General features: G+C 43.0%; 1 protein-coding gene across 1 annotated transcript; it reads right to left on the reverse strand.

Moving 5' to 3' along the window:
* Positions 1-8586: 8586 nt before the first annotated feature.
* Positions 8587-22541, reverse strand: THOC3 (THO complex 3). The gene is made up of 6 exons (XM_039239705.1): positions 22205-22541; positions 21341-21497; positions 19702-19906; positions 17456-17617; positions 17236-17336; positions 8587-9145 (listed from the first exon to the last, which is right to left on the reverse strand). The coding sequence occupies exons 1-6, from the start codon at positions 22469-22471 to the stop codon at positions 8982-8984; spliced, it is 1056 nt and encodes a 351-aa protein (XP_039095636.1). The 5' UTR covers positions 22472-22541; the 3' UTR covers positions 8587-8981.
* Positions 22542-22944: the final 403 nt, after the last annotated feature.

The following is a 22944-nucleotide window of genomic DNA, read 5'->3' on the forward strand; positions in this document are numbered from 1 at the left end:
ATAAACACAGCTGCCAGAAAGCAGGATGCTTCAGCTGTGGCTAATCCTCAGCCACAAGACAAGCAGGAACTCGGAGGTGCCCTGTGATGCGAGTGTTTTCCAAAAAAACGTCAGCAAATACACAGAGCAAGGAGGGAGGAGAGAGCACAGTGCAAATACACAATTAGGCTTCAGAGCACGAATAAAGGCTGAATGCACAGACCAGCACCAATCTTCTGGACGCCCACCTTCCTCTGTGCAGTCTTGCCTCCACTGCTCTCTAGTGGCCAGACAGGGACTAGCCGATGTATTTAAACCAAGTTCCCTGGGCTAGAAGGAGGGGAAACCAGACTCTAATGAGAAAGGATCACAGGGCTTAGAGCTTCCAGAGAAACCAGATGCCCTCCTCTCCATCACTCAACCACTAGCCTTTTTCAGCCTCTCCTTCACCTCTCCCTAGCACTTCTGCAACAGCCTCTTCACTGGTTTTAATAAAAATAATAAACAGCCGGGGTGCCTGGGTGGCTTAGTCAGTTAAGCATCCGACTTTCGCTTAGGTCATGATCTCGCGGTTCGTGGGTTCGAGCCCCGCGTCGGGCTCTGTGCTGACTGCCAGCTCAGAGCCTGGAGCCTGTTTCAGAGTCTGTGTCTCCCTCTCTCTCTGACCCTCACCTGCTCACGCTGTCTCTCTCTCTCTCTCTCCTAAAAATAAATAAAAAATATTAAAAAAAATAAAAAATAAAAAAATAATTAACAGCCTAGTGAATGCTGACTGCAGGCACTGTGCTGAGAGCACTTACATGTATTAGGTCACTGAATTCTTACATCTTTTGGAAGTGGGCAGTATCCCCCCTACAGATGAGGAAACACAGAGGCTCACACAGGTCTGGGGACTTGGCCCAGGCTGCACGGCTAACTACAAAGTGAAAGATCTGGAGTTCATATCCAGCAGCACCCTGGGCTGTGCCCAGGTACCTGACCCCTTGACCAGCAGCAGCAGCAGCAGCCCCCAGGAACTTGTTAGAACTTCAGGTTCTCAGGCCCCCAACCCCACTGCGGGGAACCAAAACTCAAGGGGAGGACCTAGCAGCATTTGCTCTAACAGGCCCTCCAGAGGATTCCTCTGCACTACACCACACTGCTTCTAGGAACGATCCATGCCACCCCAGATGGTCTTCCTAAAACACAACTCTCAGCTGCTTGAAGTCCTTAAAACCTCGCTGGCAGGCCTTAGGTTTAACTCCTTAGACAGTGGTTAGGTCTGTTCACAGCTGGCCCCAATTGACATCTGTAGCCTCATTCTTGTCACCCCTTCCTTAAATCCAGAGAGGGGACATGAGAGGAAAGAGCCTCACACTGATCAAGCACCCTCTGTGCTTTGTGCAAGCTCTCCCCTAGTACTGAGCATACAGGATGATACTTAACTCCTCACCTGTAGGAAAATCAAACTGCCCAGAAAGGGAACCCTAAAGCTCAGAGAGGTGACAAGACATGCCTTTGTTCTTGCAGCCAGCATGTGGCAAGGCCCAGATAAGAGGCCAGTACTATCTGACACCACAGACCCAGCACTTCCAACCCAGATGGGACCAAACTGGTTAGGAAGCTGGGATGAGGCCTCATGCTGCATGCTCTGACATCTGAATGACTCTAGGCTTCCCATGCACATTTTGGTCTTTCTTTAATGGAGCCACCAGACCAAAGTGCAGCTAATTCTACCCAAAACCCCTTCATGGGCAAATCCTAGTCTTTACCTACCTCTCTGTGACTCTAATAATAATGGGACAGGAGCTTGGAGAGGCCAAAGCCCTGATAGGACCCTCACATAACCAGACCCAGAGGAGATGAGTTATCATGACAAAGCGCAACAGTCCAAAGCTTGGGTGAACCCTCTGTCCTCGGCACAAGGACTGTTAAAGGAAAGCCTATCCCTCCACGGTCCTCCACTGCTGCCCAGGCTCCTTGTCAGCCACACTTGGCCAGCATGTTCCAGGTCTCCACACCCTTGCCTACACTGGCCTGCGGCCTCAAACCTCCTCCACGGGCTGCCCAGCCAGTTCCTACCCACTCTTCTAGGACCCAGCTGAGTCCTTTTTCAGGAAGTCTTCCTCCTCCACATGCTGAGCGCTCCTTTGCCATTCCTGTGACACCACCCACCTTTCCACGTTCCGGAGAATCAGGAGGGGCTAGGGCAGTGGTTCCCAGCCAAGCAGGATGTTAGAACCCCCTGGGGAATCTGGTTCAGGCAGGGCCTGAACGGCATGTGGTTCCAGTGCATGACCAAGCTACTGGCAAGGACCTGGGCTTTGGAGCCTCACGCAGAGGTTTTAGTGCTGCTCCTCCACCTGAGAGCTGTACCATTTGAGCAAGGAAACCAATCCTTCCAAGCTTGTTTCATATACTGTGAACTGGGGGTTACGGCACCCACCTCTCTGGGTCACTGTGAGTGCTAAATGAGGACTTAACTTTCTCAGTCTCCCACATCCGGACTTCTTTCCCTCCTCTGCTCTTCCCACAAACCCACCCTTCACAAAGCAAGCACTGACAGCCTAGTGGGCATTCTGCCCACACTGTTCACTACTTTTCCATCAGTCATCTATTTAATAAAATTTTACTGAGCATTCAATTGGTAGTACTGGGCACTAGTACTAGAGATTGGGGATATAGCAATGGATGTGTCAGAAAAGTTGGGGAGACAGTCACAAAACAAGAGAACAAATGAGGGACTTCTGATCAGAAGTACACTGAATATGTAACAAGTCAGATCTTTGTCCCATGTATAACAATGGGACAAAGTGAGGCTACCTTAAAGAAGAGGTAAATTAAGACCTAGACATAGAAGGGAACACAGCCTGAAAAGACTGGATCTGGGGGGAAAAATCAAAGGGAAGCCTCTGTAGTGTTTTCAGCAGGGGTGAGACGCGATCCGAGTTACTCTTCTACAAAACCACTGTCACACTGAATTGTCAGTCTCCACACCAGAATTTGTGTTCCTGGGTACAGAAACTGGCTGATCCTCAATTCTGTACTCTCAGCTCTCTGCCCAGGCCCGCTGCAGGGTGGGTGTTTAATGGCTGGTTGAATGAACCTCCGCAATTACCCCTCCTATGTTATTTCCCTTTGGTTCACCAAGCTAGGCCTTTGGTCTAGTTTCTGCCCATCAGCATCATGACAGCTCTGCCACAAAGAACCAGATGAATCCCAATGTTGATGGCTGACATCTTCTAAGACACCCCCCCCCCCGAGCCTTTATAGCTGTGTGGTTGGTAAGCAACATCTGGATTGGATTGAACCTAAACACTTGGGACCCAAGTGCAGGGCTTCAAACTAATGTACTGACAAGGTGAACATGGGCAAGTTCCACAACCTCCCTGAAATTCAGCTTTCATCTGCAAAATGGGCCCAAGGTATGGTACTCTGACTTTCCCCCCTCTCTTCTATAATGCCTAGCACTTACAGGAAGCTCAGATATTTGGTTAATCCAACAAAGATCCTTTCTACAGGTGCATCTGGTTGGCTCAGTTGGTAGAGTATGTTATTCTTGAGGTCAGGTTATCAGTTCAAGCCCCACATTGGGTATGAAGCCTACTTAAAAAAAAGAAAAAGGAAAAGGAAAAAAAGGGTACCTGGGTGACTCAGTCAGTTAAATCTCTGGCTCTTGATTTCAGCTCAGGTCATGATCTCACAGCCATAAAATCAAGACCCACATTAGGCTCTGTGCTGGGGGTGAAGCCTGCTTGAGATTCTCCCTCTCCCTCTGCCCCTCCCCCACTTGCACATGGCATACCTACACTTTTGTGCTCTCTTTAAAAAAAAATTCCTTATTACAAAGAGGGTAAGAGGGCAGGATCTCTACTATTTGTTAAACATGCATTTCGGCTACCATTGTGGAGATGCAGTCCATCAAAAGTGTTCAATAAATAATTATAGACCTGATCATCTTCAACCTGAACTCCATGGTGCTATCTCATTTCAGGAGAGAAACTTTTCTCCCAGTGAACTTTAATCCTCACTCTGGGTACAGTTGATAACCAAGTACAAATGGGCTTGTGCCTACCCCAGATCTCCTTTGGTCCTTAAGGATATCCTGAGATATTCTGACAGATTCCTTGCCACACCTACACCATTGCCTGATCTGTATTGAAGCAGCCTTACCAAGAAAATAAAAGGAAATGTGATTTTTAACAACTTGTTCTTGGCAAATCCACGGTGGCCCCGGTGGCCCCCCAATGGCATTCTAGCCAGGGCAAGTTACACCCACTGTGCAATGGCGCTGCTGGTTGGACAGGCATGTTTTCACACTGCCTGCTTTGCCAAAGGGGTGAAAGACTAAGCTGCTGGATGCCTTGAGGTTCATCAATCATGGCTCCATGTTGCAACAATTTCAAACATGCAAGCTGCTAGTAAATTTGCAATTATTGGCTGAATAGTTCTCAATTTTTTTAACATTTACTTATTTTGAGAGAGAGAGAGAGAGAGAGAGACCACAAGCAGAAGAGGGGCAGATAGGAAGAGAATAACAAGCAGGCTCTAGACTGTCAGTGCAGAGCAAGACCACATGGGGCTCGATCTCATGAACCGTGAGATCATGACCTGAACCAAAATCAAGAGTTGGACACTTAACAGATTGAGCCACCCAAGAGACCCTGAAGAGTTCTCAATTTATTTTTTTTTTTAATATTTTTATTTATTTCTAGGAGAGAGAGAGAGAGACAGCGTGAGCAAGGGAGGGTCAGAGAGAGAGAGACACAGACTCTGAAATAGGCTCCAGGCTCTGAACTGGCAGTCAGCACAGAGCCCGACGCAGGGCTCGAACCCACGAACGTGAGATCATGACCTAAGTGAAAGTCGGACACTTAACCGACTAAGCCACCCAGGCGCCCCTGAAGAGTTCTCAATTTAATATCCCTAAATGCCACAAAGCCTTAGCTCCATAAATGGATATTTTAAAATGACTGTTAAATATTCATCTTCTCTAAATCTCACCCCTCCCACTCCCTACCTTTAATGCACACAATGTGATGAGCTTATGAGACAGTGAGGCTTCATAAAGTAAGAAGGTTTATATTGCACACAGATTTGATGTTAACACCTACATAACAATAATAGCTATTGATTCAACATCCATGATTTGCCGGGCATTTGACATGCAGCAAGTCATTTAACCCTCATAAGCTGTGTTGTTATTAGGACATTATAAACAAACTGCAGTGCATGGAAGTGATGTGGCCTAAGTCTGCCAGTTAGCGATGGCAGAACAAGGATTGAACCCAGGCTGCACCCCTAACCAGTACAAACTGACATCACCAGAGCCCGACCCCTCTCTTCCCTTTTCTCTCCAGCCCCACCTCATATTCCACCCGACAATCTTCTCCACCTGCCAGGACACTGCCGCCACCTCCGTTTTGCCCCAAGCTGCAGCACCCCTTCTCACATGTCCTCACCCCCAGAGTCACACCGTCAGTGTTCAGCACTTGCACTGAGCCCACCTCCTCTCCGTCCAGTCCTTTCCCGGCCATCTCAGTGACTCTTGCTTCCCCCACTGGTGGGCACAGTTCTGACTTACGCTCCACTTGTTCCCATGCACACACATCCATCACGGACCGAAGCAGACTGCAACAGAAAGCAGATGTCATTTTCTCCGCTGACCCTCCCACCACGCTCGGGTGTGACACACAAGTCTCCTCCTGACCAACGTGGCTCGCACAGCTCCAACCGTTAGAGCCGAGAAAGCAGACAGACTGCTGACATGTCTCTGTGGCCAGCCTCTGCGTGCTCATCAGAAGCTGCCCCTCCTCAAGGGGAAGGGATGTGCTAAGCCTCTCCCGTGCGCCAGGGGCTATGCTAGATGCTTTACAAATAGGTTATGACCTTTCATTCTCCAAACAACCCAAGGCAAGAGGATTTGTCATCCATACTTTATGGAAAAGAAAAGTGGGTTCACATCAATCACTCCTGGAGCCCAGATTCAAATCCCCTTCTCCTCACCTAGGAAGCCAGCCTTCTTTTCACTGCCCTGCGGTGTCACAGGGAGAAAAGAAGGCAATACTTACCTACACATAGGTATTTCTGAGTGGGCACGGCACTTCTAGGTGTATGATCTCTACTCCCCTTCTGAAAGATGGGACTTACCTTGTAATTCTGTGTTTGGGCTTTTTCCCTTCCAAAGAAGGTGGACATTCGGTGGTCCCGTTTGTGACTAAAACCTTTAGGGAGTGGAATACATCTTTGAGACAGGAAAGGTGGTAAGGGTGTATCTACCCCATTCCTGGTCATTGTAAACTAAAAGACCGCTGACACATCACATCCCAACCAGCTCATCACTCACACTCACACACACACACACACACACACACACACACACTTTGCTCTTGACCTCACAGCACTGGCCACTTCCTGATTCCCTTTTTGGATCTAATTGCCTCTAGCCAAAACTGCCTGCACTAGTCTCCCAATCCACCCTGCCAGGACACTACCCCCAGCCATGCCCTACCCCTACACAGGTTAGGGTGGGGGAATAATCCTCAAGGCACACACGTATACTTTACACAAGCTTAACATTTGGCAGGTTTCATCCTCCCCTGTATCTCATGCCACAGAGAAATCAGTATCCTAGCACAAAATACACTGTAATTTTAACTACCTATTTCCTAGCCTGACTGTAACTCAAGTCTACAAAGAAAGGGGTCACTGGCATAGCAAATCCCTGACTTTCTACAGTCTACAGTCTAGCTCAGAGCAGAACTCACCACCCACTTCTGACTTGCTAGTGTTTGGAGCACTAATGTATGACACAGCTGGACTGACCAAGTAGGTCAACTGTCAGGTGACCCTGAATGGTTCCCTTCCTGCTCTGAATTAGAAAACTCACTCAAAGCATAGGGGTATCAGGTCTGGGACAAACTATGCCATTTCTCCAGAGGGACCCAATTTCTGAGCCTCCTCAGGACTCTGCAGTCAAGGTGCAGAAACGTTGTCAGCAAGATCCTGACAGTCAGCAAAAGCTGCCACAAACGAGCTCCTCACAGATAAGTGTTTTCTTGTTGCTAAGCGTCCCATGAGTTGAAAGCCACAAATCTCTAAAGTGAAAAGTTGAGTGGATGGCTACTTTACACAAACCTAGAGGGAAAAAAAATACACATCGATGAAAGAGGAAATTGATCAAATACAAAGATCTATACTGAAACTTGATGTCTGGTTCCAATGGTAAGGGGGAGATACAGAGAAATATAGCAGCAGCCACAGGAATGACAAGATAACTGTAAAAACAAGAATCAGTGTGCCACCATTCACCCCCTATAACATGAACACGGAACTTCTGACATAATGAGCTGGCATGCTGTTTTGCAACAGAAATGACCATCTCCAAGAAAGGATGGAGGCAGAGCTATTCTGGGGGCCAGAGGAAATACTATGGAGCCTGAAGACCGGACTCAACTGATCTCACTCACTCACTCACTTAGGCCAAGAGTCAACTCAGAGCCAAGGTTTACTTCTCTGTAGAAAGGGAATGGCAAGTGGAAACAGAATAGCCACTGCAACAGAAGGCATACAGACCTTTAAGCAAACCTAGATCTGAAGAGTGTCACTTAATGAGTAACACACAGTTAAACTCCCTATAATAATAACATCGAACCTAAGAGGCTATTGCAAAAATTGAGTAAAGTGCTCATTACAGTACCAGACATAAGGAATGTCTAATAACTAAAAATTTCTATCGAGACTAAGTGTTTTAATACTCCCTAACATGATGCTGAGCACTTTTCATGCTTTATCTGGTCACACTTGATTTGTCTACTCTGCAAGATTTGTATAAACATGTTACATATATGTAACTATATTTTATATGTATATGTGTGCATATATATATATATATATATATATATAAAACTATGAGCATAGGATACTAGTGATTATCTCTTGGGAGGAGAAATAGGATTTCTTCTTTTTGCTTATCTTTTTCCAAAATTTTCTACAAACATCATTTATTGAGGTATATTCATATATTCCTATTTTTTTAATGCCAAGTACATTAAAACACAATGAAGATCAAGATATTGTTCACAGGTAATCTCCTATATGAGCCATTTCTCTTGGAGGTAAGAGCTAACAAAAGTTCTGTTTTCCCTGAGGAATTGGCATATGCTTTGCTTTTTAAGAATTAACTGATTTATCGCTTCTTTACTTTGCCACCAGGGGGCACAGCAAAAATTTTAGTTCAATCCCTCAGGTCCTCCTTTGCATATTTCTATTTTAATTTCCCCAATCTTGACATTCTATTCTAATCTATATGTCTTACCCTGATTTGGGATTTATTTCTATTTTATTACTTTTATCAATGTTTATCATAAATTTATTGTCTACAGATCCTTATACTTTTAGACCACTTATACACATACATAAACTGAAGACTTTAAGGATTACTGTTGCCCATACATTTCATGCTGGGTCCCTGCATTTCCAAAGTTCTTGGTTAGGACATAAAATGATAGAAATACAACCTCTAAATTCAATTTGACATTTTTTTTTAATGCAAAACTACATCATCTCCCTGTAATGATATAAAAAAAAAAGTAACAAAAATACCGTTAACTTTTAAAATCTTAGAAATCCTGTAATTAAGTTTTATTAAATGATCAATTCTCAAAAGTATATACATTTCTTTATTATAAAAAAAATCTCCATCCCCATCTCACCCTCCCTCACTCACTGCCCCAAAGCAGATATTGTCCACACAGAAGCCAACCCAACAAAGTCTACCATACATCCAAAAGCAAGGAAGACAGGAGGTCCCCAAAGGACAAGATACGCTGGTGTTATGATGCAGGGCCTTCCTGTAGAGTGGGAAGAATGGGAAGAGCTCACATTACAAGAAGGGAACTCTACTAGGCAGACTGACAAAGCCTTGTATAATTTTTACCAACTCAAACACTTGAGGTGCCCACCAGTTCCAAGAGAACAGACCAAACTAATACACAAAGGAAGGCCTCTGCCAGTGCCTCCTATCAGGAGTCATTAGGAAGCCCAAACAGCTTCACAGTTCCTGCTTCCCGACTGCTGTCATATTTGCCATCTTTGTCATCACAGGCAAATGCCAGCAGAGGCCTTTTGGGGTGCCAAGCCACGGTGAAGGTCGGGGACTCACATTGCACCTCCCATAGCTTGTCTCCTATAAAAATCAATATAGAGAAACCAATAAATATGTTAATAGTAAGAAATCACGTTCATTAAGTACCTGCCTACATTACCTCACTTAATCCACATATTAACCCTATAGGATAGATATAATCATCACCTCATTTTATAGAGAACACTGAGGCACAGAGAGGGTACAAGTCAGTAGGTGGCAGAGGAAGATCTGAATGCAGAGCCTGTGCTCTGAACCTATTCTGCATTCCCTGGGAAAACAGCAGTAGTGGTTACTATTTATTGAGCACCCCTTAGGAATCAGATGAATTATACTTCATTTTAATAAAGTTTAATGACAACCCAGCAAATGATATTTAACCCCATTTTATAAAGGAACAAATGACTTAACAGTTAAGTCATACATCAAGGAAGCAGCAGAGTCAGCATATGAAGTCTGTTTTCAAAGCTACAGATCTTTCTGCTAAATCACAATGTCTTGTAAATAGATTTCTTTATCCAAAAACATTATTCTTCCTACTTATTGAAATTAAACAGGATTTTTCTAAAGCCATTATTCCTCTAGTCCTACTTTGCTTTTTTTCAACCTTAGGGTTAAGATTAATGTAATAAAACATTAACGATGTGGTGTTTAAGATGGAGGATGCATTAAATTACATACCTCAAACTAGTCAATTATATGGTAAATTATATTTCAATAAAGCTGTTTAAAAATATACATGTATATAGGAGCACCTGGGTGGCTCAGTCAGCTAAGCATCTGACTTTAGCTCAGGTAATGATCTTGCCGTTTGTGAGTTTGAGCGCCGTGTCAGCCTCTGTGCTAGCAGTGTGGAGTCTGGAGCTTGCTTCGAGAATCCTGTGTCTCCCTCTCTCTGTCCCTCCCCTGCTAATGCTCTGTCTCTCTCTGCCTCTTAAAAATAAACATTAAATACACACACACACACACACACACACACACACGTGTGTGTGTGTAGAGAGAATCCTATTTCAGAGACAGTTAACCACTCTTAATGATGCTAGGATCTGGCAGTCTAGCTATATGTCTAAGCAAATTTCTGCATTTTACAAATATAAAGAATAGTTTCAGAGGCTGCTACTCCCCTTTTACTTCTCTTTAGGCCTTTAACTCGAAGTCATTTGTCAAACTCACTTGGGATTGGTTAAGATAAAGAAATTTATACAGTTCATGAAAACCAGAGTAGAGTAGGCCATTCATTTAATGAAGAGGCCTTCTAAATTGTTTCCAAAATAACCATATGGTTTCATAAACTTTTATATCTTGACAGTTTTATTGGAAAGCTTAATCTCTGAATGATAAAGAAGGTACTATCTGGGTGAGACTGACATTACTACTCCAGGCCACCAAAGTTCCAAAAGACTCAGTATAATATGTATGAGATGTTTAAAAAGCTGAAAATAAGTGGACTTTTAAAATATATGCTATCAGAAATAAAATTCTTACTTGTTTTACATTCAACTATTAAAAATATGTAAGAAAAAAATGTAAGATATAAAATCTTAACATATGATTCCAACTATAGTGTGTATGTACACACCCACACACGTATAGATGTCTGTATATAAAACAGACACACACATATATAGATGTCTATACGTAAAATATCTATATAGATATCCATATATGAAAAAAAGTTTGGAAAGAAATATCTTAATACGTTAGGAATACCTATCTCCAAATTATAGACCTTTACGTGACTGTTAGTTTCTTCTTTTTATTTGTCAGTGTTTTCTAAATATTCTACAATGAACATGTACTACTCAGTTTACAAACTAATATACAAAGACATGCTTACTGCATAAAATTCAGAAAGTACAAGGGTGCAGAGTAGCACTGGGCAACAGAAACTTCTGTGATGGAAACATTCTACAACTGCGCCATCCACAGAGAAACCACTAGCCACTTGTGGCTACTGAAGTCCTTTAAATGAGCCTAGGATGACTGAGGAACGGAACTTTTCATTTAATTGATTTCAGTAATAATGATTACATTGTAATTTAAATTTATCCTTTTTCCCTATGGCAGTCTTCTCCCAATATTCTAAGTCTGAAATAAATTCTTTTTTTTTAATATGTATTTTTTTTTAACATTTATTCAGTTTTGAAAGACAGAGACAGAGCATGAGCGGGGGAGGGGTAGAGAGAGAGGGAGACATGGAATCCGAAGCAAGCTCCAGGCTCTGAGCTGTCCAGCACAGGGCTCGAACCCACAAACCAAGAGATTATGACCTGAGCCAACATTGGATAGTTAACCAACTAAGCCACCCAGGCACCCCTGAAATAAGTTCTTTCAAAAGTCATCCTATCAACTTAGCTTTAGCTTCTTCACCTAAATGAGAACACATTACATGCACTGGACTGGCTACTTGTTTTGCTCATTCAGTAAAATGCCTTGCTAATCTTCCATTTCAGCACATACAGAGTTGTTTTTTCTCTTGGCACACTGTAACATGGATGCATCACAACTTATTTAGTTAGTTCATCAAAATGAAAATTTGGACTATTTCCCATTTATGCATAAAACAATGCTGTAAATATACTTGTGCTTCCCTTTCATAATCATCTGATTTATAGTTTTTAGCCTACAGAAAATTTTTTTTAAAAAACTTGTTAAAAACAGGGGCGCCTGGGTGGCTTAGTCGGTTAAGTGTCCGACTTTCGCTTAGGTCATGATCTCGCGGTTCGTGGGTTCGGGCCCCACGTCGGGCTCTGTGCTGACTGGCAGCTCAGAGCCTGGAGCCTGTTTCAGTCTGTGCCTCCCTCTCTCTCTGACCCTCCCCTGCTCACGCTGTCTCTCTCTCTCTCCTAAAAATAAATAAAAACACTAAAAAAAAATTTAAAAAAAAAAAAAAAAAAACTTGTTAAAAGTATTTGCCTCGCAAAAATGAACTATTGGGACCTCATTAAAATAAAAAGCTTCTGCACGGTGAAGGAAACAATTAGCAAAACTAAAAGGCAACCAACAGAATGGGAGAAGATATTCACAAACGACATATCGGATAAAGGGTTAGTAACCAAAATCTGTAAAGAACTTATCAAATTCACCCAAAAAGCAAATAATCCAGTGAAAAAATGGGCAAAAGAAATGAACAGACACTTTTCCAAAGACATCCAGATGGCCAACAGACACATGAAAAAATGCTCTACATCACTCATCATCAGGGAAATACAAATCAAAACCACAATGAGATACCACCTCACAGCTGTCAGAATGGCTAACATTAACAACTCAGGCAACAACAGATGCTGGTGAGGATGTAGAGAAGGAGGATCTCTTTGGCACTGCTGTGGGAATGCAAACTGGTGTAGCCACTCTGGAAAACAGTATGGAGGTTCCTCAAAAAAATTAAAAATGGACCTCTCTACGACCCAGCAATTGCACTACTAGGTATTTATCCAAGGGATACAGGTATGCTGTTTTGAAGGGGCACATGCACCCCAACATTTATAGCAGCGCTATCAACAATAGCCAAAGTATGGAAAGAGCTCAAAAGTCCATTGATGGATGAATGGATAAATATGTGATGTATATGTATACAATGGAGTATTACTCAGCAATCAAAAAGAATGAAATCTTGCCATTTGTAACTACATGGATGGAACTAGAGGGTATCGTGCTAAGCAAAATTAGTCAGTCAGAGAAAGACAAATATTTTATGACTTCACTCATATGAGGAATTTAAGATACAAAACAGATGAATATAAGGGAAGGGAAGCATAAATAATATAAAAACAGGGTAGGGGACAAAACATAAGAGATTCTTAAATATGGAGAACAAACACGGGGTTGCTGGAGGGGTTGTGGGGGGGGGTGGGCTAAATGGGTAAGGGGCATTAAAGAATCTACTCCTGAAACCATTGTTGCACTATATGCTAACGAACTTGGACATAAACTAAAAAAATTTTTTTAATTTTAATTAAAAAATAAAAAGTATTTGAACTATTCAGAAAAACTAAAACAGCCATATTTGATATATTCCTGAAGATTGTATGTGAACTAAATCATATTTTATATCTATTAGGTGAGGCAGACAACTAAACTTGCACAAAGATGGCACAGGAAAAACAGCACACACATGCAGTGTCAAGAGCAAACACTGCGACAACCTCTCTGTAAGTGGTTTAGTCCTTTACAAAATGTGAGCACCTTGGACTCAGTCAACAATTCACTTCAGTGGCTTACCCAAAAGGATAACCGCATTGGTAAAATGAAGTGCATAAGGATATTTCTCACAGCATTTTTATTGCATATTTATAAATATTATATTGCATATTTATAATGGTGCAAGGATGAAAATCCACCAAATAGTTGGACAAGTATCTGCTAGCATATATATGTATATATTGGTAGTTTAAGTATATACTGATATATTCAATGGGATTCTAAACTGCATTAAAAGTGAGAGTAGAGGGGTGCCTGGGTGGCTCAGTCGGTTAGGCGTCCTATTTCAGCTCAGGTTATGATCTCACAGTTCATGAGCTCAAGCCCCACATGGGGCTCTGTGCTGACAGCTCAGAGCCTAGAGCCTGCTTCAGATTCTGTGTCTTCCCTTCTCTCTGCCCCTCCCTCACTTGCACTGTCTCTCTCTGTCTCTCTCAAAAATAAACATTAAAAAAAAAAAAGTGGCAGTAGAGTTCAGCAGCCATGTAAGAAGCTGTAACATCCTCAGGTGAGGCAGGCACATCCTGGAGCAGGAGAGTATCCGTGCATCACATGGACATGGATGGCACAAAGGAGCTGCACATCCAAATGGCTGGACAACACTTACCACAGTGTCATCAACAGAGGTGTTGTTAATTGTGGAATTTCTACTTTTTTACTTTACTGTTTGAAGTTTTCTACACAGTTTAACTTATTTTACTAAAGTATCATGTATTTCCAAAAACAATAAAGCTACATTACAAAATAAATCTGAGGGTAATGACAGAAAATGGCAGAGGAGGAGGATCCTGAGCTCATCTCCTCCCAGGGCCACAATGAGGCAACAAGTATGTCTACTGAAACTAACTGAAAATGACCTGAAGACCAGCAGAAGCGATCTTCCACAGCTAATCATAGAGAGAAGGCCACACTGAAAGAGCAGAAGGGGCAGAGATACGGTCAGGAACCAAACCCGTGGTGCAAATAACCACAAACGGGAGTGAGACCACAAGCATGGAGTGAGGGAATCAGATCCCACACAGGGCTACCTTAGCCCCTAAGGACCTACACTGAGAAAACAAGTTCCTATAATGTCTGGTTTGAAGATCAGCAAGGCTTCACTCTGGGAGCTTTAGAAATTGGCGGGGCTTAACTATAGGAGAACTGGAGGGCAAAAGAGCCAGCACACTCAGTATCTCAGCCGGAGACAGCACAGAAGCAGCAGCGTGAAAAGCGCCCAGGGTATACATGAAGGGGATTTATTGACTAATTTTAGGATGTATGCCAGAGGGGCAGAGATCTGCAGATTTCTCCAGGAATAAAAAGTGCTGGCGGGTGCCATTTTTCTTGCCCTCCCTGAGCCTAGCTAGATAGCTGGACGCTTGCAGAAGCCAGTTCTAACACTCGCCATCTTCCTCACTAGCAACACATGCCCTGCCCCAGCATTCTCCTACTACCCACCCTACCCAGCCCACTGGCCTCCTCAGGTACCTCTCCAAAGCAGCTCCTGCCCTGCCACACCCAGCAAGCAGCCCCAGATTGGACAAGCACCCCTCCAAAGTGACTCCTGCCCTAGAGGACAGGGGAGATACCTATATACCAGCTTGCCCACAGTTCCTACAGTTAGGCCTCTTAGCTGGCTGCACAAAGAATAAGCCCTGCCTTTCCATGTATCTGCAGCTGCCACAGAGGCTAATTACAGGCAGCTAGGCTGAGTGCTAGCCCCACCTACACTGAGCCCATGGCAGCTGCAGCCAGACCTCTCAGCAGCATGGGCAGCAAACCCCACCCATTGCACATGCAGCAGGCAAAGCGGGTCACTGCAGCCAGCTGGGCTAAGGGCCAGCCCCACCCATCAGCATGCCCATAACAATCACAGCTCAGCCACAACAGGAGGGTACACACAGCCCATACAGAGGGCACCCCTGGTGCGCCTGGTTCCAGTGACCGGGCAGATAGCACACAGGGCACCACAAGACCTCTTCTGCGTAAAGCCACTACTTTCAAGGTCAGGGGATGAGGGGATATAGCTGACCTACCTAACATATAGAAACACACACACAGAGACAAAAGAAGGGATATGTCCCAAATGAAAAAACAAGACAAAACACAGAGAAAGGACTAAACAAAATAGAGACAAGCAATATGCGTGATGAAGAGTTCAGAGTCATAGTCATAAAGAAACTCTACTGGACTTGAGAAAAGAGTGGATAAACTCAGTGAGAATTTCAACAAAGAGACAGAAAATGTAAAAAAGAGCAAGTGAGAGCTAAAGAATACAGTAACTGAAACAGAAAATACACTAGAGGAAATCAAGAGCAGATTAGGGGGTGCAGAAGACGAATCAGAGCTCTTAAAGACAGGGTATCAAAAAGCAACCAAAACTAACAGCAAAAAGATAAAAGAATAATAGAAGTGAGAACAGGTGAAGGGGCCTCTGCAAAATCATCAAGTGTAATTAACATTCATATTATAAGGGTCCCAGAAAGAGAGAAGAAAAGGGGAAAAAATAATAGCTGAAAACTTCCTAAATCTGAGGGAGGAAACAGATATACAAATTAAGGAAGCAAAGAGAGCCCCAAACAAGATGAACCCAAAAAGGTTCACACCTGAATAATTAAAATAACAAAACTTAAATATAAAGGGAGAATCTTAAAAGCAGTAAAAGAAAAATAAACAGTCATGTGCAAGGAAAAACCCATGAGACTATCAGCTGATCTTTCGACAAAAACTTTGCAGTATGGAGGTTCCTCAAGAAATTAAAAATAGAAATACTATATGATCCAGTAATTCCACTACTGGATATTTACCCAATGAAAACAAAAACACCAACTGAAAAAGATATATACACTCTTATGTTTACTGCAGCATTATTTACAATAGCAAAGATATGGAAGCAACCTAAGTGTCCATGGATAGATGAATGGATAAAGAAGATTTGGCGTATATACACACAGTGGAATATTAATAAGTCACAAAAAGGAACGAGATCTTGCCATCTGCGAGAACATGGGTGGACTGAAGGGGTATTAAGCTAAGCGAAATAAGTCAGACAGATAGACAAATACCGTATGATTTCACTTTCACATGAAATCTAAAAAAACGAAACAAGTAAATAAATAATAGAAAACAGACTCATAAATACAGAAAGCAAACTGGTGGTTGCCAGAGAGAAGAGAGTTAGGGTGATGGGTGAAATAGGTGAAGTGATTAAGAGGTACAAATTTCCACCTACAAAATAAGTAAGTCATGAAAATGTAAAGTACAGCAAAGGGAATATAGTCAATAACATTGTAATAATGTTATATGTTGACTACATTTACCACAGTCAATGACTAATGCATATCACTGTCAAATCACTGTCATACATGAAATTAATATAACATTGTATGTCAACTATCCTTCAAAAACAAAAATTTTTAAATAAAAATAAGTAAATCTAAGGAAATTCTTCTGTAAAATGAATACTCTTCTCCCATTTTTCTATTTTCAAATTCTGTTGGTTGTTTTTAAAGCAAATCACATGTCTTTTGATAATTCCTAAAATTATTTAAAAATATGTATTTTTTAAGGTACACATAAGCAAAATATAGAAAAAAATACACCACAACACTAAAAGAGACTGTATTTAGATGGTGGGATCATAGGTCATACTTTTTTCTTTCTATTTTCTGTATTTTATAATTTTCATCATAATAGAAGAATTAAAAATTAATAAAATGCAAAATACTTTCCAAAATCACTTCTGTCAGACCTGCCCCATTTTAACTTTTTGCTCCCTCATGACCTGACTATAGCAGTCGTAATAAACAAACCTGTCTTAAGAAGACAAATTCACTTATCCTAATGCTGGTGAAATAGTAAAGATGAAAACACGAGACAGGAGCAGTCCGGATGGCGCCACAGACGACAGAGAGAAGACTTACTATGGTAGTGAGGGTTTCACTTACCTGTCTCTACTTCAGCAATGTCAATAAAATGATCTTCCGAAGCTGATGCCAGCATTTTTCCATCATGGCTAAAACTGAGGGTCCTCACAGGCCAATCCAGCCTATAACAGAGTAGACACAGGAGACATTAGAATAACTCAATAAGAGAAGGACACAATTTCACCCAAAATGAAATAAAATTAACTTATCCCACAAGGAAAGTACTGGCAGAGCTGCTTACCTGGAAAAGCACCGAACACACACTAACTCATCCACATCCCAAAGGCTGACCAAAGCATCTGCACTTCCTGTGGCAAAGTACTTCCCCATGGGGTCAAATTTGATACAGATGCAGTTGGAAGGATGGGCATTGATGGATTGCACAGGCTTCAGCTCTGGGTAGCTGAGAAACAAGACAGATGGCAATCCGAAAATCAAAGTAAGACAACAGAATATCAGACTGTAATTGAAACAAACTTTTCTAAACATTAAAAAAAACAAATTTAAATTATCATCAGGCCTTTCTGACAATAAGACTTTCTGCTAAAAGAAAATCGAGTATTTCAGATATACTGAGGGGAGAGGGGGAGTCTGGGTGGCTCAATGGGTTAAGCATCCAACTTTGGCTCAGGTCATGATCTCGTGGTTGGTGGGTTAGAGCCCTGCATCGGGCTCTGTGCTAACAGCTCAGAGCCTAGAACCTGTCTTCAGACTCTGTGTCTCCCTCTTTCTCTGACCCTCCCCTGCTCAGGCTGTCTCTATCTCTCTCTCAAAAATAAATAAAACATTTAAAAAAAGTTTTTTTTAATTAAAAAAAAAAAGATATATGGGGAAGAAAATATGAATCAAGGATTTTTTTTAAGTAGCATGGAGCTCAACGTGGAGCTTGAACTTACGACCCTGAGATCAAGACCTGAGCTAAGATCAAGAGTCAGACACTTAACTGAGTCATCCAAGTGCCCCATAGATTTTTCTACCTAGCAAAAGTGACTATCAATTATAAAAAGCTCAAATACTAAGCAAAATATAATAAAGTAGTTATAAGTTTTATAAGTATATAAGTTATAATAAGTTTGAACTCAAGGATACTGTTCCCAAGAACCCTATTCCTGAGGACTCTAAAGAATAAGCTTTAACAATCAGGACTAGAGACTTATCAGCATAGACTACTGATGAGCATTACATATATAGCTTCTTACGGAAACTACATATGTAAAAGAAAAGTATAATATATAGTATTAACTACTTATTCATTTATTTATGTATATATTTATTTATTGAGAGAGAAAGAGAGAGAGGGGAACTGCACATGTGAGCAGGTAAGGGGCAGGAGAGGGAGAGAGAATCTTAACCAGACTCCACACCCAGCACTGAGCCCAACATGGGGCTCAAGCTCACAACCATGAGATCATGACCTGAGCTGAAATCAAGAGTCAGATGCTTAAGCTTAACCAACTCAGCCACCCAGGCACCACTAAACTATTGTTTCTAAATGGAGGCAGAATGAGGAGAGCATAGGCAAAAAGCAAAATTTACTACTTTAATCACATTGGTGGCGGTAGTGGTAATGCTGTTATTCTGAGATATCCCAACATATAACATGGATAGAGATAATAAGTAACTGTGGGATATTCTAATTCTATAATCCCCTGTGTCCTTGAGAACCTGAATACTGAGTTTGGAAGGAAAGAGTTACTAATAATATAGAAGACTTTTAGTCTTCTATTCCTCTAGTACTGAAACTTAATTGGAATTTATGAGTATGAATTCACAAGATATTTTATCCTTAAAAACATACACAAGTGCCTGGGTGGCTCAGTCAGTGGGGCTTCTGACTTTAGCTCAGGCCACGATCTCATGGTTCGTACGTTCGAGCACCGCATCGGGCTTTGTGCTGACAGCTAGCTCAGAGCCTGGAGACTGATTCAGAATCTGTGACTCCCTCTCTCTCTGACCCTCCCCTGTTCACGCTCTCTCTCTCTCTCGCTCTCTCCTAGAAATAAATAAAACATTAAAAAATAATAATAATAATAATAATAAAATAAAATAAACACTAAACATGTTTTTTTAATAAAAACATAAAAAATAAAAAAATAAGCTTCTAACCTGGGGAAGTAGGAAGGTGATGAAAGATGGCTTCCCTGGAGGGTAAGTTATATTTAAGCTAAGACTTTACAGGTACTAATTATCCACAATTCAAGGTGCATCTACGTCTAGTGCTCACCAGTTGATTAGTGATTTAACTTCTATGAACCCCAGATCCTCATCTGTCAAATAAGATGCATACTATCAACTCCCTAGAATTTCTGTGATGACTTAGGTAAAATGTAAAGGGCCTGGCTCAAAGGTGCTCAACAGAGGTTAGGGGTCTTTATTACCATTTGTCCCTTGGCCTCCTTCAGAATAGACTCACATCTAATTCATCTCTGTATCCACCACAGCACCCAGCACAAAGATCAGACAGCTCTTAAGCTAGTACCCCCTCACCTGAGGATGTTGATACAACCATTGCCATTTGTCAGGAAGAACATGTTATTGTCATTATTCCAGGAGATTTCATTGACTTCAAACTTGAACTGCTCCTCCGCTTTGGAACGGTGTGTCTTGGCATCAATAAAAGTCACTACATCATCCTTGTTGCCCACAGCAATGGTCTGTCCATCAGGACTCCAGCAGATATTAATGTTCTCCCCTGGAAACCCAGATATAATGAGCAAGATATTGTTTGCCCATAATCCTCCCAAAGTTGATTTTTTTTTTTTTTTATCATACAAAGACCAGAGCTATTCACTAAGGTCCTAGTCAATAGAAGGGAATGACCACTTACTCACCAATTGTGAGACCAGCACATTCATCTACAAATTTCACCCTTTGGGTACTCACAATAATTCTCTATGTATTAATAATTCATTATTCCCAACTTACATATGAAGAAATAAATGATAGATAAGAGAGATGAGCCAAAATGTCAAAGCTATGAAGTAACAGACTGAACATCCAAGCCAGATTTAACTCCAAAGCTCTTATTCTTACACCAGCATTTCCCAAACTCCAGTCATTTGAATGCCACTTTCACAATTTTTGTCCTATTCATGTTAACAGCTGTATTTCTGTATTCAAAATTTTTCTTAAAATGGACTCAAAAGAATTCTTAAATAAATTTAGTTTCAGTTTAGCAATGACTTCTACAGGCTAGTTCTTTTTTTCCAGTAGGTATTAAAATCTATACACAGCCAGTTTTTAATGTTCATCTATTTTACACCTAAAGCACACATGCATTACCAGCTGCCTACTTGGAGGAACCACCACAACATTCCATGTCCAGGTGCCAGTCTTATCAAAAAGTCCAGTGGCCCACAGTGAACACATCGGTTAGAACTGTCATCAACTTTACCAATTCTATGATGCATATTTTTTCACACTTTATGATCTATAATGTACCTTAAAATGCAACAGGATGCATCTCAAAAATTTGTGACGTATCATAGTTACCTAGAAGCTTTATCTTCTTTCCTACCAGCACATAAAATACTGGTGCATCTTGTAATCAATGACATGTTCGTCAATAAAATATAATCAATGGCCTCAAGGTTTATAGAACAATACCTGGTGAAGAACGGATTCTATACATGTGCTGCACGACTTCCAGGTCATTTTGTCCCAGACCTCCAAGACCATTCATTCCAAGATCAGCCATTCTAGCCCATCAAGTTTCATAAATTCTCTGCACATCTGCACGTGCAGGTCCCTCCTAGAGCTGCCCCCTACCCCCCACCGACCCACTGTGCCATGACCACCAAATCCCTATGAGTTATTCTAAGAGTCTGCTCAAATTCTGTGAGGCCTTCCGTGTCTCCACAGGCGGACTTAAGTCTCTCCATTCTGAGTGTCCATCTTTTAGACCTCTCCAGTGAAGAGGAGCCAAGTCATGTTACGTTAGGGCTCTTTTACACATATGCCTCTCTCCTTGCACTAAACCTAGTCCAAGTCCTAGGGGCTGGAGATTGCCTTTTTCAGCCCAGGATGTCTCATACCTAACTCAAGGCCACAGACAGAGAAGATGATCAGGGAAAGGCCTGAGATGACTACAAGTAGCTCATTCCTACTGCCCTCTCTCTGAAGTCACCTTTAGTGTTCACTGTGGCAATGCATTTTGTAGTCCTCACATCCCAGATGCGAATGGTTTTGTCTCCAGAGGCAGTGACAAAGAGGTCAGGATTACTCGGGTGCCAACAAAGCTGGTCCACACTATCCCCATGTCCCCGGTAATTGTTTTCTTTAACCTGAAAGAACAGAACCCAAACATCACTTCACACAAAAGTACCTGCCTCCACGTGTAGCTTTTTAACCTTATTCAAACCAAGGTACCTGGTGACCAACAAAGACCCAGATAATTGAAAAGAAATCAGTCCTTCCAAGCCCTTTCCCCCAGCTACTCCCAACTTCCTCCCCAATCACTCTGAACCGTTCTGAGGTTTAGGGTCCACATCAATGGCCTTACTCTTCGGTCCTCCCTGCCCTTCCTCTTCCTTTCAGGTTTTCCACCCTCACTCTACGGCCCAGGTTCCCAGTCTTCTTGCTCATCCCCACAGAAGGCCCTATCATCTTCCCACCACGGGGGCCTCACCAGCAAGCACCACAGCCCCTAGCCACTCCTCACACTGCACAACGCCTTCCTACCACTCTCCTACACCCCCACCTCACCCCTAGTCTCTCCCACCCTCCTCACCACCCGTCTTCATCCCCCCATCTGCACTCGCCCCCACTACCACACTCCCTCGCACCTCCACCGTCCTCTTCTCCACCACACCCCCTCCTGACCCCTAACCACCAGCCCCGTCACTCCCACACTCCTCTCTCGTGCACTGCACATCCCCATCATCCCCACACCCCTCACCTCCACCCACCCGACCCCCGTTCTCTCCCTCAACACCACACCTCCCTTTACCACAGCCCCTCTCTCCGGCTGGGCCGGCCCCTGACAGCTCACCAACCGGTCCTTCTCCAGCAGAAAGACGCTGGCCGTCTTGTCGAAGGACCCCGAGGCAAGGCGACGCCCGTCGCAGCTCCAGGCCACCGAGTGCACCTTGGCGCTATGCGCAGGGAACTCGCGCGTCTTGCTGTGGCCGCGGAACAGCTCCTGCATTCCCAGCACGTAGCGTGTCGGGCCACTGGTCATTGAGCACCAGGGAGCCATTGAGCCAGGACCACTCTGGCCCAGCGCCGAGGGCCCCATGGCCGCCGCAGGAACCGCCATGGCAAGCTCCCGGCGGCCCGCGAGGATACCGCCGCTTTGGCCCAGTCAGTCCTGCCGCCTCTGCCGCACGCCTGCGCCCGGAAGAGCGGCTCTCCCCTGCGCAGCCGCACTGAGAGCCATCCGGAGGGGACTACAAATCCCGGCATGCAGCGCGCGAGCTTCCTTACTTTTCAGTAGTGGTGATTCCGATTTAAGCTTCTTTCACAGTTAATGATTCTAAGGATTTTAGGACCTATTTCCCCCTTACCTACTGCCTGGTAAATATATTTGTATTCCTGTTTAACTGAAAAAGAAAACCAACGCTATCCTTCTAAACCTCAGTTCCCCATCAGTAAAAGACATTTTTTTCTAGGGTTGATCCTCACCCTTCAGTCCCCTCCCTCGAGCAGAAGGCTCTCCACACTCTGGCTGGTGAACTCGTGGGTTTGTGGGTGCCCACAGTTGGGGAGGAGAGGGATTGAGAAGGGGGTTGG

The sequence above is a fragment of the Hyaena hyaena genome, unplaced genomic scaffold (genome assembly GCF_003009895.1).
Source record: "Hyaena hyaena isolate Hyena2069 unplaced genomic scaffold, ASM300989v1 scaffold_160, whole genome shotgun sequence".
NCBI lineage: Eukaryota > Metazoa > Chordata > Mammalia > Carnivora > Hyaenidae > Hyaena > Hyaena hyaena.

Excerpts from the sequence above, each read along its gene's own strand:
- THOC3 (XM_039239705.1), bottom strand. The coding sequence starts at position 22,471 with ATGGCGGTTCCTGCGGCGGCCATGGGGCCCTCGGCGCTGGGCCAGAGT. Across the intron at positions 17,618-19,701 it reads GGTTGTATCAACATCCTCAG|CTACCCAGAGCTGAAGCCTG; the intron begins GTGAGGGGGTAC and ends CTTGTTTCTCAG. Across the intron at positions 17,337-17,455 it reads TGTGTTCGGTGCTTTTCCAG|GCTGGATTGGCCTGTGAGGA; the intron begins GTAAGCAGCTCT and ends ACTCTGTTATAG.